The sequence below is a fragment of the Acartia tonsa genome, chromosome 1 (genome assembly GCF_053477335.1).
Source record: "Acartia tonsa isolate MP-2025a chromosome 1, ASM5347733v1, whole genome shotgun sequence".
In the NCBI taxonomy this organism is placed as follows: domain Eukaryota; kingdom Metazoa; phylum Arthropoda; class Copepoda; order Calanoida; family Acartiidae; genus Acartia; species Acartia tonsa.
Window position 1 is genome coordinate 39418837 of NC_137260.1, and position 15177 is coordinate 39434013.

At 30.4% G+C, this 15177-nt stretch overlaps 1 protein-coding gene across 1 annotated transcript in view; it reads left to right on the top strand.

Moving 5' to 3' along the window:
* Positions 1-15177, top strand: part of LOC145319207 (pikachurin-like) — a 124225-nt gene that overhangs the window by 28628 nt on the left and 80420 nt on the right. The window contains exon 2 of the mRNA XM_080161178.1: positions 10095-10211. Within this exon, the coding sequence (XP_080017304.1) occupies positions 10095-10211 (117 nt within the window). The remainder of the gene's footprint in view (positions 1-10094; positions 10212-15177) is intronic.

Genomic DNA, 15177 nt, shown 5'->3' on the forward strand with positions numbered 1-15177 from the left:
AAACTTTGGGTACCAGTCTTACAAACTAATGTTCACTTCCTGGTGATTGTTCAGTAATTCAAACTAATAGTAGGACAGCTTCTTTCAAAATGTCTGTTCATTCTTATTAAATGTTATTCCCAAAGATACCATAACTTTATATAGATATTGTTAGAGTTTTAGAATAAAGTATTGTGAAAAGTTTTAGGCTAATTTTCTAGCCACTAGTCCTTTGAATGTCCCTTGCAAAGGCCCTTTATGCAAGGGGCGAAGCTATTTGTAAAACGAAAGAAACAATTTTGTGGACAATCAAAGCATTTATGAAGTAATTATTTCCTTTGTGATTACAATGACAAAAGCAAATTTGTCGGGAATATTCATATCATAATGGATTTATTATTACGTGGATCTTACACCAGATTATCATGATCACACTAAGGAAGCAAAACTCATAGCTTAAAATAACGATACTCTAGGCGATTGAGCGTTACATTGCAATATAAAATGCAGAGTATGTTCAAAGTTGACGTGGAGAGAACTTGTATCCTAAGCGTCACCACGCCTCTAGAGTCAATAGTCAATCCACACCTTTTGGCCAATACTCTCCCCTCCTACTAGTTGAGCGAACTTATCAATACATGAGGTCTATATTAACAAGCTAAATTGACTACAAATTTTCCCCTGTCAATATATCCACGTATATCATATATCCATTTATGTGATGATGTCAACATTTTCTTTACACGCTGAGGGATTTTTTTACCGGAATAAACAGAAAAAGTTCTTTTGTGTTTAAAACTGTAAAATAACATTGTTTATTTCAAGGTATTGTACAAGATAACAAAACTGGTATTAATTTTAAGATTTTTACTTTAATATTCGTGAAATATTGTCCCGCGGATATTAATCAGTTCCGAGTCATACAGTACTAATCTATCCCATTTACTCGAATATAGAATGCTTAATGTGGACATATTTACATTATAGATTAGCTTATTACACCATTCTACGTTATACAAACTTTCTGGTAATGACTATAGAGTTGCTGTGCTTTCTAAAGTTTATACTAAACAGCATGCCGAGTTTAAAATCAATAGGATAACTCTAATATGGGTTCATTAACGACGTTGCTAACATAAGGACGAACGGACTTTCGGATCGATACAAGTTACAAAAAAGCTTTGATTTTAAAAATATATTTTATAACTTTTAACTTCTATAACTTTTGTTAACTGCTAATTGAAAGACTTTACAAAAGAAGTAAATTTGAATATTTACTTAATTATTTTTTTTTTTAAACAGACATATTTTCAGAACATTTTATATATTTCTATCATTAACATCAAGAGCATGCACAGGGTTTTACCAGGGAAGCGTTAAAACTTTTGGGATGAAAAAAGGGGATAGCAGGTTTTTTCTACTATTTTGTATGAGAAGGGTGAAGACACCCTCTTTATGCTTAAGTGTGTCTTATTATATTTATTGATTTTTTAAAAGAAAAAAAAAGTTATTAACGTAAAATTGTTTACATTGTTTTTTTTTGTATAAATTATATTTTTAATGAATTCAAATCAAACAATATCAACATTAAATTATTTTTGAAGAATAATCCTCCTTACTTGTGTGAAAGTTTAAGTTGAATCCTCATTTTGGCTCCATGAATTATAAATGATCCTCTTTTTTCTTTTGCTTAAGTTTTAAATTGAATACAGGGACACAGGAAATATTCAGCAAGTTATTTATGTTTGTGCAATCAAAGGGTTGGTTGTTTGACTAGCATTTGATCATATCATGACATTGGGGCAAGATTTATTTTAGAGCATCTCTAGGTGTTTCCCGTTCTTTATAAGTGATCCGAGGCTATGCTTGTATTAATCAGAATGTGTTAATTTAATGTTTTGTGTTAAATATAGGATTCAAATCTTTCAGTAAATAACAAGCAAACTAAACTCATAAGCTAAATTCTCTTAAATAACTAATCACGGCTGGTTTTTTATTAAATGAATAAGTTAGGGTACAATGTTTGGCACTTTCGATATAAGTAAATGATAATGAAAAACCCATAGAATACGATAATACCTTCAGAAAAATCGATAAAAATAGTTTTCATACTAAATTTTGATTTTTAAATTTTTTTTCTTAAATGTCATAGCAGAAGATGCAAAATGTCGTCTTAGTTTTTGAGGGTTTTCATATTCTCTGAAATCTAAATTATCAAAATATTTTTTTTGGTAAATGATTATATGATATATGTCAAACATTTTATCAGAAAAAAAATATTTAAAATTATAAAGTAGAAACCTGAATAATTTTTCTTGTGGAAATACTTTTCTTTAATTTTGATAAACATATGTCTGCTAGCATGAAGATGTTTGTACTGCCAATACACGTTGGGTTTTATTTAAAGAATTTCTTTAAAATGTTGTTTTTTTACCTTGTATACCAATAACGCAAATTGCTATCAGAAAACCCCCGTACCCCCCAATCGACCAAGACTTGCCTACGGCCCGATCTTTTAGGATTGCTTTGTAATTCACATTTTTGAAAGTCTTTCAACAGTATACACAGCAAATGCTCTCTTTTTTAACTAACTTTCCGAATAATATACCTAAAGCATTTGAATTAACAAAGGATATGCTAATATTTTTACCATTCAAGTTTATTTAATATTCTAACAAATAGTGCAACCCTCCAAGTTATGGCTACTTTTCATGAACATATGATCTAAAGAATAAGCTCTGACGCAATGTCATATAAGGATATTATAATATTCATTAAAAAAATTGTTATTTTTGCATATATGTTACATTTTACAGTATTTTGTGGCTCAAAAGAAAGACAATTAAAATTTATTTCATATTATATAGTTTAAATTGCATAAGATAACCTAGAAATAGTAAAAAAGTCCCTTTCTTTTTTTGTCGTAAAACAGAAATTAACAAAGATTTTTATTAAAAAACACCTTAGTGTAAAAATTAAAAATTTTAAATATGGTCACAAAAAGATTCAATTAGTTTATTAAATGTTTCATTTTCAGCAAATTACGATTAATCTCTATTACAAAGAATAAAGTGTAAAAAGATATTCTCGTTATAATTTTAAGCAACTTAAAATGCATTTTAATACCTTTTAATGATTTATTTTTTAAAACATCATTTTATAAAATGTTATTGATTTTTAAAGTTATATATTAGAATGATTTTAAATTTTGTTAACAGTTTGTTTTAAATGTAGAAAATTGGTAATTCTAAACATTCAAAAAATGATTTTATTAAATTTTCATCACTTAAATTGCATGTTTGATGAAATTTTCAACTGATAATTCAAGAAAAATCGTTTAAGTTTTATTATATTTTACTTTGAAATGTTAAAAAATATAATTATTGTCAAAAATGTGGAAGTTATACTTTCCTCAAAAAAAGACCTAAAACATGCAAATTAACACGTGTAATGAGATTTCTTTTCTTTCAGGTTTAATTTTAAGTAATTATTGATATTTTTTGTAAAAAGGATTTTATATAAAAAGTTTTAAAACTCGAGTTATGTAGTGGTTCTAAAAAAGGTTGCAAATTTATGCAATTTTCTTGCAAAAAAAATTTTCTAGGATTTTAAAAATAGCATAGGGTGTTATTAGACGTACTTACAGATACAATTGCTAAGTCATTTTGGCCAAACACTAAAATAAAGTTTTGACATCTGAGGGACCATACGTGTAATATTTATTTTCAAAAATGTATATATAATATATGTGAAAATCTCCCAAATAAATTCCTAAAAAAAACCGTTGATTTTATTTTCGTATTGGTATCAAAGAATTATATTGTAAAAGAAAAGTAATTTTTCTCCTAACTTTTAAGAAAACTGGTATTACAATTGTAAAATTTTCATGTTAATATTCGTGGAAAATTGTTTGTAATACGATACTATATGTACGTGATTTTTCAGTTGACTGAGAACCTGTTCTAATCCAGCGGATACTAATCGGGTTTCGAAGCCATATTGAAAAAATATTTTTACTGTTATTATTATTAGTTACATACTTTATTAGTAAACTAGCGGCTTCGCTCCTAGCCTCTAGGGGCTTTGCCCCAAGAGGTTTGATCAACCTAATTTTTGGTATTTTAGATTTAAAAAGAAAAAGTTAAAAAAAAAAAATTTTTGGGGGGGGGTTCATTTTTTGGGGGGGTTGGGGGTGTCCAACCCCCCAAGAAAATAGCTTAAAACCATCACAGGACCAGTAGGTATATTCCCTAAAGAGTAGAGCCCAATCGGTTCAGTGGTTACTGAGATCTTAAGCTTCAGACGGACAGACAGACGGACAGACAGACACCGTTCTACTTTGTATTATAGATATTCCCTTGTGTAATAAAAACAAGGATGACAACATCCATAAGTAGCGAAGCACAAAAATTTTGGATGGGAATACGTAGAAGTAGATTTAAAGTGTATTTATTAAAATCAATAATAGATTTATTAGAGAAAATAAACATGAAACTTTGTTTTATTTTGTATGATGAAGATGGTTAAAGTAAATTACATACTAGATGCACATAACAATGGGAAAAAATATTTTGAAACTGTTAATGCAAAAAAGTTTTAAAATTGGACCAAAACTGCCAAAGATATGGGGAAATAATATCAAAATATAAAAATAGCTAAAAACCTGCTAAAAGGCAGTTTGGCCACCATTGTTTCTTTTCTTAAAACGCCAGAAATTTAATTTTAATATCTTTAACTGAAAAATTTATGAAAATTGGACCATAAACACCAAAGGTATGGTTAAAAATGTGAATATATAAAAATAGCCAAAAACCTGCAAAAAGGCAGTCTGACTGTCATTGTTGTTTTCTTCAAACGACAGGAAATTTAATTTTGATATCTTTAACTGAAAAAATTTCCAAAATCGGACCATAAACACCAAAGATATGGGGGAAAATGGGAAAAATATAAAAATAGCCAAAAACCTGCAAAAAGGCAGTCTGACCGTCATTGTTGTTTTCTTCAAATGACGGGAAATTTAATTTTGATATCTTTAACTGAAAAAATTTCGAAAATCGGACCATAAACACCAAAGATATGGGGAAAATTTGGAAAATATAAAAAATAGCCTAAAACCTGCTAAAAAGCAGTCCGACCGCCATTGATGATTTAAAGTTAATTGTGCTCCTTAATGATGGGAATGTTGTCAAAAAATCTTTTATAGGAGCCGATTCCCCCAATTTATTAATTACGGACGGACGGACAGACGAACAGACGGACGGACAGACGGACAGACGGACGGACATTGTGAATTATAGAGTAGCTTCGCTACTAACAACAGTCCCTACTCATAAAAAAGGATATAGATATGTATTGCAGCAAACCATCATCTTGTAAATACAGCAATTATTATACGTTGTGCAATCCTACAATACAAATGAGGAAATAGGTTATTGTTAACTTACTGTATAGTTATACCATTAAATAGCTAAATTGTCTGGTATTTACATCGACATATACCAGTTAGGGAGTTGAATCCATTTTTATAGAAGCAGAAATATAATCTATGATTATGGTTTGGACCCTCTAAAACTGTAATCTACCTTTCCACTTTCCCCTCTCTTGTTGAAGATATCTTCAACGCCGATACGATTTTTGAAATGTAAGATTCTACTTTCCCTTCTCTTGGTGAAGATATCTTCAACGCCGATACGATTTTTGAAATGTAAGATTCCACTTTCCCCTCTCTTGGTGAAGATATCTTCAACGCCAATACGATTTTTGAAATTTAAGATTCCACTTTTGCCTCTCTTGGTGAAGATATCTTCAACAAGAGAGACAAAAGTGGAATCTTATATTTCAAAAATCGTATCGGCGTTGAAGATATCTTCACCAAGAGAGGGGAAAGTGGAAGGATAGATTACAGTTTTAGAGGGTCCAAACCATAATCATAGATTATATTTCTGCTTCTATAAAAATGGATTCAACTCCCTAACTGTATACACTTAGAATTTAAGCCATATTGATTTATTTCTTACTAGCGGCTACGCCCCTAGAGGCCTCTAGTGGCATTTAAATGTTTTTTTTTATTTTAAATATCTAATTTGAGAAATAACTTGTCTACTGTTAAATTCATGCGTCTACGCAGCGCTACTACGCCTGCGAGACTACGCTAGCGACATTATGCGGCGGAAATATTTAAATTTTTTTCGATTTTATTGTGATTTCTCTTGGGAGGGTGGTGGTACCCTCCCCCAAAATAGTTAAAAACCTTCCTGGGACATATGAGAATCTACCCTGTTAAGGAGAACCCAATCGGTTCAGCGGTTAGCGAGATCCTTTGGTACAGACACACAGATACACAGACACACAGAAAAACATCCTGTTACTTTAGTATAAGGATTGAAATATACGCTTTGTGACTATAAGTAGTAATTGCTGGCATAATAATATTAACATCACTTCATTTTATTATCTATGTCGACTATTTGGCTTTATAAAAAGTGTTCATGGCTGACACATTATTGACATAGTGATACTTTAATGGCATAATTCAACTAATTATGATGAAATTATAAGAAATACTATAACTGACATAGGAAACACTTATAGACACAACAAAATATGTATTTCCAATAACAATTTTGATCTTTATATTACTTTTAGAATATATGTCTTGGTTCTTCTGTAATAAAAACAACTGTTACCTAATACTCATTCATACTTTTTATAATTAATTTCTTCGTAGGCTGGCTGTTAATTTATTTATTTGGCTAATTGATTCATTTCTTACTTGGAAAAATGGATAGATGACATATTGACAGGGATAAAATTAGTCTTAAATTTAGCTTGCTAATATGTACCTCATTTATTGGTCAGTTCATTCATTCATTAGGAGGGGAGGGTAAGGAATAAAATGGGTGGGTGTGGGCGTATCGTTTTTTAGTCAGCTTTGAGCAACACTTTATAACTAGGTAATAGACATCCGCCCGAGCGATCAATTTTAATTTCTATGACAATTGTTAGATTTTAAGAAGAGTAAACTAAAAAGTTATAATACAAAAATATCATATTTAGTGATTTATTGATTATATCTGATATAATTTACCCTTTCAGTATCTAAGATTATCTTAAATTAACCGAACCCCGCATCTAATGTTGTGTACATACTACTATAATATAAAATGTGTGTTTATTCTTGAAATTGGTATTCTGTAGATTTACATAATTTTCATAAGATATTCCCGCCGACATGGGACTATTATTCTACAGAAAAACAAGGATGACAACACTCATAAAGGCGAAGCTTATCAAATCAGAAAATAAAATTTAACCAATTATAAAAAGAAGCAGTTTGAAAATTAATAAAACCAGTTTTATCTTAATATACATGGAAAATTGTCTATAATACGATGCAATACATGATTTTTCAGAATGGCTGAGAACTTGTTCTAATCCAGCGGATAGTAATCGGTTTCAAAGCCATACTAGACTTTATTTGTTTATTGAGATGGTCGCCTGTGTCTAATTGTCTATTGAATCACCAGAGTTGCTGCCTTTCAAAGAGTATACCAAGATGTTAAATGAATCTTCATAAGTAGTAGGTTAGTATAAGGCGTTACAGAGTTTATTAACAGGGACTGGCACACCTTATGTTAAAAAAAAACTTAATTTGATAAATAAAATTTCAAAAATAGGAAAAAAAGGTTTGGGGTATGGGGTTAAAGAAGGTTTATTTTTCTTTTCAAATTTTAAGTTGTTTATAGGAAAAACATGAATATGTAAGATACATTTACATAAATTAGGGTTTAGCTCAGTAGTATAGGGATAGAGCAATGAAATATAAATTAATCACCACCTTTACTTATTACTAGCAGCCACACGCCCTAAGCATACAGTTGCATTATATTTGAAGAGGCAGACAGTGGATAGAAAAATAGTTTAAAACCATCTCAAGATCTAAATCTGAAATTTGAATACCCTAAAACCATCACAGGACTTATGTGAAGCTTACAGTCGGATTATAAGTTATTGAGATCTTTAGCTTCAGACAAAAAAAACTTACACTTTGTAAAATAGGATTTAAAATTTCACCTTTAATTATCGATACTGTAGTAAAAAGAGTTATCCTATCGCTCCTTGGTTTTAGCTATAAAGATGGTAAAGAATGGGTCTGAAATTCGAAAACAAATTTAGAATTTTGCAAGCTGTATAGCGCGATACTATCCTGAAATGAAAGTAACAGGTTCTACATTTGTCTCGATCTGTGAGTCTGACTGTCTGTGTGTAACAATTGACCTTGCTAACCGCTGAACCGATATGGTTCTAACTTACAGTGTAACTTCTCTTAGGTCCTGGGAATGTTTATGACTATATTAGTAAAGTTTTAGATTTTTGCTGCTGCGTTCCTTATAATTATGATTGTCCTTGTTTTATTTCATAAATAGCAGCTGCACCTCTTGTATCTAGGGTCTCAGTATTCAAAAGAATCAAAGAGCAGAAAAACAGCCTCAAGCCAGCCCAAGACTCTATATATTGAACTCTGTGAAGAATTCCTGAAATCGATAGTAGTTATATAAATCTTAAGCTACAGGAAAAAAACATACTACTTTATATAACCGGATTAAAGTGTTTTATAACAAGGAATCTGTTCTCATATGTTTATTATTATCATGCATGATTTCATTTGATTAGGGTCTATTATGAATATTTATTTGGTGTGAATTCATTTCCGCTTCAAAATTTCATTTTTACAACACTATTACGATAGCATCCATGTAAGCGAAGCTCAACAAATCAAATGGCCAGACAAACGAACATTAATAAATATAGAGTAACAGAGCATTTAATATTTATTGACATAATATAGGAGCATGAACGAAATTACTGTTTAAAAAATATAATAAAGCGGATAACTTTCTGATAATGTGTATAAATTTTCTGCGTACCTAATTGTTACAGGAATTTTTTGCCAATTTTGAAATGAATAGATTATGTCTAACATGCCTGAACTGTAGAAAAGCTTCGTGCTTTAAAAAAAGATACAATAGAAATGATGAACTAGAAGAGACTAACGGGAAAGGGTAGTTTAAGCTATTGTAATAATTGACAGAATTATGAGATATAATGTGATACATACGCGGAAGTGAATTCACATCTATTTATTTATGTGTCTGGCTGGAGATTTATATATTCATAATAATGATATGGGCAGGTATGCTCAATAAGAAATACAAATAGGATGTATGTCTGACTGGAGATTTGTATATTCATAATAATGATATGGGCAGGTATGCTCAATAAGAAATACAAATAGGATGTATGTCTAGCTGGAGATTTATATATTAATAATAATGATATGGGCAGGTATGCTCAATAAGAAATACAAATAGGATGTATGTCTAGCTGGAGATTTATATATTCATAATAATGATATGGGCAGGTATGCTCAATAAGAAATACAAATAGGATGTATGTCTAGCTGGAGATTTATATATTCATACTAATGATATGGGCAGGTATGCTCAATAAGAAATACAAATAGGATGTATGTCTAGCTGGAGATTTATATATTCATACTAATGATATGGGCAGGTATGCTCAATAAGAAATACAAATAGGATGTATGTCTAGCTGGAGATTTATATATTCATAATAATGATATGGGCAGGTATGCTCAATAAGCTAGAAATATAAATAGGATGTATGTGTGCCTGGAGTGTCAGAAATGAATAAGCAAAATATTTAACTGCTCAGATACATGATATTATTTAATGACATATTTACAATTTTAGAAATGCTTCGCTTGTAACATTTTGCTTTATTGTTTTATGAATCAGTATTCCAAAAAATCAAATAAATAAGATAATTATATCTCATAAAATTTTTTTTTTGTTAAAAAAAAGATAAAACTCAAATGAACGTACAAAAATTCTGCTTTCTAAATAGTACCTTACTACTTTATACCACGTCTGAAATCGAGAGGACAATTCTAGCATGCCTTAAATAACAATTTGAGCATTATATTTAAATAGACGGTGGGAACGACCCTGATTTTAGGAAACTTAACTATTAATGATTATAGAAAAGCTTGGCTATCAAAAAAACATTAAAATAATTATTATTTTGAATTTCAGGTCGGTGTGAGGAGGGTAACCCCTGTGATCAGATCTGTTTCAACCTCCATGATAACATGTATGAATGTGATTGTAGGCCAGCATACACACTCCATACCAATGGATACAACTGCATGCGTAAGTATTTACATTTATCTTTGTTATTCGTGCATTTGCACGTGTAATAATAGTTTGTCCTTGTTATAATAGTGCTGCTAATCGAACCATTCTATATCCGTCAGTCTATCTTACTCAGTTACTGCATAAATTGACTTTGTTTCTTAACTGATTTTATAATTTTAGGCCATACATATCATTGCTTTTACATTAAAGCTATTTTAAAGTTATTTTTAATCTACTTTTGATAAAGACTTGAAAATATATTTCGATTTTAGCAAGCATTTTTAATTTATTTTGTCTCTTGTATTAGCTTGGGCTTTTTAGAATATATGATATGTCATGTATTTTTATGAATGTACCTTTTAAATAATTGAACAATAGGTCTAACTTTAGTATAAATAAAAGTTACTTTTATAAATTACCACTGTTCATAAACATTGTTATTTCTGCGTTACTTATCTTCAAAAGTTTTGAATAATTTTCTTATCTTGAATAACTTTTGTTATGTAAGGTGTACTGTACTAAATCTTATTCTGCCTAATATGATATTTTTATTAATGTACATTGTACATACAGAGAGAGTTTTCATACAAAGTTAAAGAGCAACTTTAAACATGTTGCAAAATTAATTTCATAACAGTGCGTTTATTCATTAAGACAAAAGAAAATTGGGTATGTGTGTCTTTCTGTATCGAAGGATCTTGCTAACCGATATAATTTTCTTTTACAATGTAGCTTTTCATAGGTCTTGGGATGGTTTTTATCTATTTAGGGTGAGGCTACATCCACCTTCCCAAGAGAAATTCCACAAGACTGATAAAAGAAATTCTTTTTAAAATTACAAAATCAATGGCGATTTTTCGTTTAGTGGTAAAGTGGTTAGCGTTGTCCTTCGCTACTAACAGACAGACAGACGTGGTAACGTTGAATTCAACAAACGACCAATCAACACTTTAACTCCAAAAGTAACTTTGGTATAAAAATCTTTTATATTTTGGTGGGATTGAGTGTACCTTATTAAACTTTTTAAGAAACACGTGCAAATAAATGTTTACAAAGTTGCTTTGCTCTTAAAATAAAGATATAAGATTATAGAAGTGTTTGTCTTTTCCCACTAAATATTTTTTTGCGTAAAAATAATAGTATAAATAATTGGCCTGTATAAAAAATTTAGCATATTATTTTTAGATGGATTCATTTAAAATAACCAAAAATCTGTAAAAAAAAAAGGTCGGCAGTAAAAATGTTTTTTTTTTAAATAAGCAATAAAGGATCATTTGTGAATACATTTGCTATTAATATATTTTACATAAGATTAATCGAATGTTTTACTAAAGTCAAACTGTTCTAAATTAAGATATATTTTACTTAAAGTACAGCTGCCCTAAATTTAATTTACTGTCCGTCCATACTGTTAACACATAAAAATTTTATATTTTCTCAGGTGCTATTGGAGATATTTTATGTCGATTCGCCTAGCTGTCCTTTATTCTTGTATCTGTATTACTTTCTTAGATAGTTTGGCTGGGCTTATCTCATAACTTTAATCAAACACAATTAGATAAAAATATATCTCTCTCTCTCTCTCTCGCTCTATCTCTCTCTCTCTCTCTCTCTCTCTCTCTCTCTCTCTCTCTCTCTCTCTTTCTCTCTTTCTCTCTCACTTACAGTCTCAAAAAAGCTGTCACTCAATATTATTGTTCGTTTGTCCCACACTGTTTAGTTTCATGGTTGTTATCATCCGTTTTCATCCATACTCTACCTCTTTCTCTTTCGTATGCCTTTTCATTCAAAAGTTTTGACACTTTTGCGAGGGATTGCGAGGGATTGCGAATATCGACCCTCCACTTAAAATTTTAGTTTATAAAGGAAAAAAAATTGTGGGGTCACACTTTAAAGGGTCAATTTATCTTGGAAGATTAAAATACATTTATATACAGTTATTATTTTCACATGGTTGGTAGCAAATGATAATTATATTCAAACAGTAAAATATTACCCTAATCACCAAAAACAAAGTATAGAGAGATCCATTTTACCAGGCAAGATTTTCTTAAAAGCTGAAAAATTATGTAGAAGATACAACAGACATACATCCAGACATTGAACTATTTTGTAAAATGCTTATGTTAAGTACATAAAAGTTATCTTGGTTAATGTAAAAGTTATTCAACTGTATCTAACCTTCAAATAGTGTGTTTTAAGCAGATGATGATTGTTACATTATAAAGATTTATGGTTACGCTGACTATCAAAGTTATAGTGAAACCAATTGTAACAACTGTACCTACCCTAGTTATAGAGTAGCTACGCTCATATGATCATATGAGAATAAAAGAGTTGGGACAAAGTGATGTATATACCCTAGTTATAGGGAAGCTTCGCTTCTATTGGTTTTATAACATAATCATATTATAGAAAATAAAACACAAAGTAACGTATAGACCCTAGTTATTGAGTAGCTGTGGTGTAATTAGTTTTCTAAGATGATCATATAATAAAGAATAAAAGGGAAACAGACAGAGTGACGTATAGACCATAGTTATAGTGTAGCTGCGCTGATATTGGTTATCTAAGATGGTCATGTGATAAAGAATAAAAGGGAAACAGACAGAGTGACGTATATACCCTAGTTATAGTGTAGCTGCGCTGATATTGGTTATCTAAGATGATCATATGATAAAGAATAAAAGGGAAACAGACAGAGTGACGTATAGACCCTAGTTATAGAGTAGGTACGCTGATATTGGTTTTCCAAGATGATCATATGAGAATAAAAGGAAAGCGATGTTCAAATTAGTAACTTGATCTATAATACACTTTACACAGACAGACATGGATTGGACATAGAAAATAAATATATCTGCATGTAATTTTTGAAGCTGTTAAATATTGAAAGGAAGAAGGAGTTGTAGATTAATTTAATCATTAGGCTCTTCTTGAGAGGGATTCGGAATCGACAATAGACTGTAAATTATACTAGTACCCAAAGTTGCTTAAAAACTTTTCTCTCATACATTGGCATAAGAATATTGGGTACTCATGTTAAATGTTGATTTGTACAATCATTAAGTGTCCAATTACTTTTTCATCAAAATCTTTATCTATAGAAAAGTTAAATTTAGTTCTTACAATGTGTTTTGTTAATTTATTTATCGTTCATTATCTTACACCTTAAGATTCCTGTTGAAAATACACTGTAAGTAAAGTTTCTTCATTTAAGCAATATTTAGTGGAGGCTAAAAGTCAACATTTATTTAAAATCTAAATAAGATATAAACACTATCAGTATCTGCCAGTAAGTAGGAAGAACTTATTAACATTCTTAAATTATAGAGTATTTGTAGAATTACAAAAGAAACAGGATGTCTGTCTATGTATTTGTTTGTGCCTATCCTTTGCAGTTAATCTATTCATTGGTCCTGGGAAGGTTTTTAACTATTTGAGAAGGATTCCCCTCCACCTCCCTAAAAGTAAATGCTTCTAGAAAATATATACAGTGCCCCCCCCCCTTAAATATTGAAGACTTTTTCTTTTTAAGATTTAAAGTGGAGGTTTGACTTCCAACCCCCCCCCCCCCCCCGTTCAATTTTCCTTCAATTGTCACTAGAGGTCTCCAGGGGCATAATCGCTAGTGTTGGTATATATTCAAGGATATTATAATAATACAAAACCATTTTATGTTGATATAATTAAAGCAAAAACAAAATTTTGCAATGTTTGTATGAACAGAGTACCAACACTTCTTAACTCCTCCTACTACTCTTGTTAACCCTCTTACAACTAACTCACACACACACACATACACAAACACACATACATACACACAACACAAATACACAATTGCTCATATCAAAGATTATAGAGAAAAGGAAAAATCTATTTTTAACTATTGATATTATTTTCTATTTTTGTAAGAAACTGAGTTTTTTTACATATAAACTGGAGATAAGAGATGGGAAGAATGTTTTCCTCTTCCGCAAGTTCATAATTATTATTAGTATTTTTCTCTTCAAACCACTTGACCTAACGGCGTTTTCCCTCAAAGAGCTTTATTGAACACAGGCCCATCCCCCACATTTTAACCAACAATTAATGTCATTATTTGACTAGCGTTACGCCTACATCACGCCCACATACTTAGGGTATGTCTACCGTAGGGGTTAGGCATATAAAGGAAAAAAACAACCCCACTTATTGATGGAAAAGACCATTGGAAAAATTATGTTATTTGTTTATTTACTGATTAATTAATTGAAATATCTCATGTTTAGTTATGATCCCCCTAAAAAATTATTTTTGTGTTAATCTGCTGTTTTTTATTAAAAGTTTTGATAATTTTGCATTGTATAGCTAACATCCGTCCTTGTTTTTAAGCAAAATCCTTTTTTGATATATTTTTATATAACAAATATCCTATTTAAAATCAATTAATCCATGCGGCAAGAAATTTAAAATTGTTGATTGAGTTTGACTTTGCGTGCCTTGCAAAAAAACTGTAGAGTGCAATTTCACCACAACATTGAAATGTTGTACATTCAGGTTGTTATAATAGCCCTCGCTTGATGTTGACTTTAAAATGTTATTTTTTATCATACTTTAGTATTCTTTAAAAATTTATCTAGAACTTTAAATCAATAAACTAGTTCTCACGCCCCTAGAGACCTCTAGGGGCACTTGCGGGAAAAGGGAAATTTTAATATTTTTTTTAGGGCGTTGGGGGTAGTATTTTAATTAGACTACAATGCCAATTCTTATAATGTCTGGAGTAAGTCTTTGTGATCCACCGTTTGACCACCAGCTGCTTTAAAAGTCAACTAAGGCATATTTTTCTTGTGGATTAGTCTTATAATCACTAAAATCAGCATGTTATGTATTACCTTGTAGATTTTTTTCTGTTAACTTTGCGGATTTTTCATCACTATATCATTAAATGGTCAGTAGTAGGCTGCCAAATACTTTTTATTTTACTAAGATAGTTGAA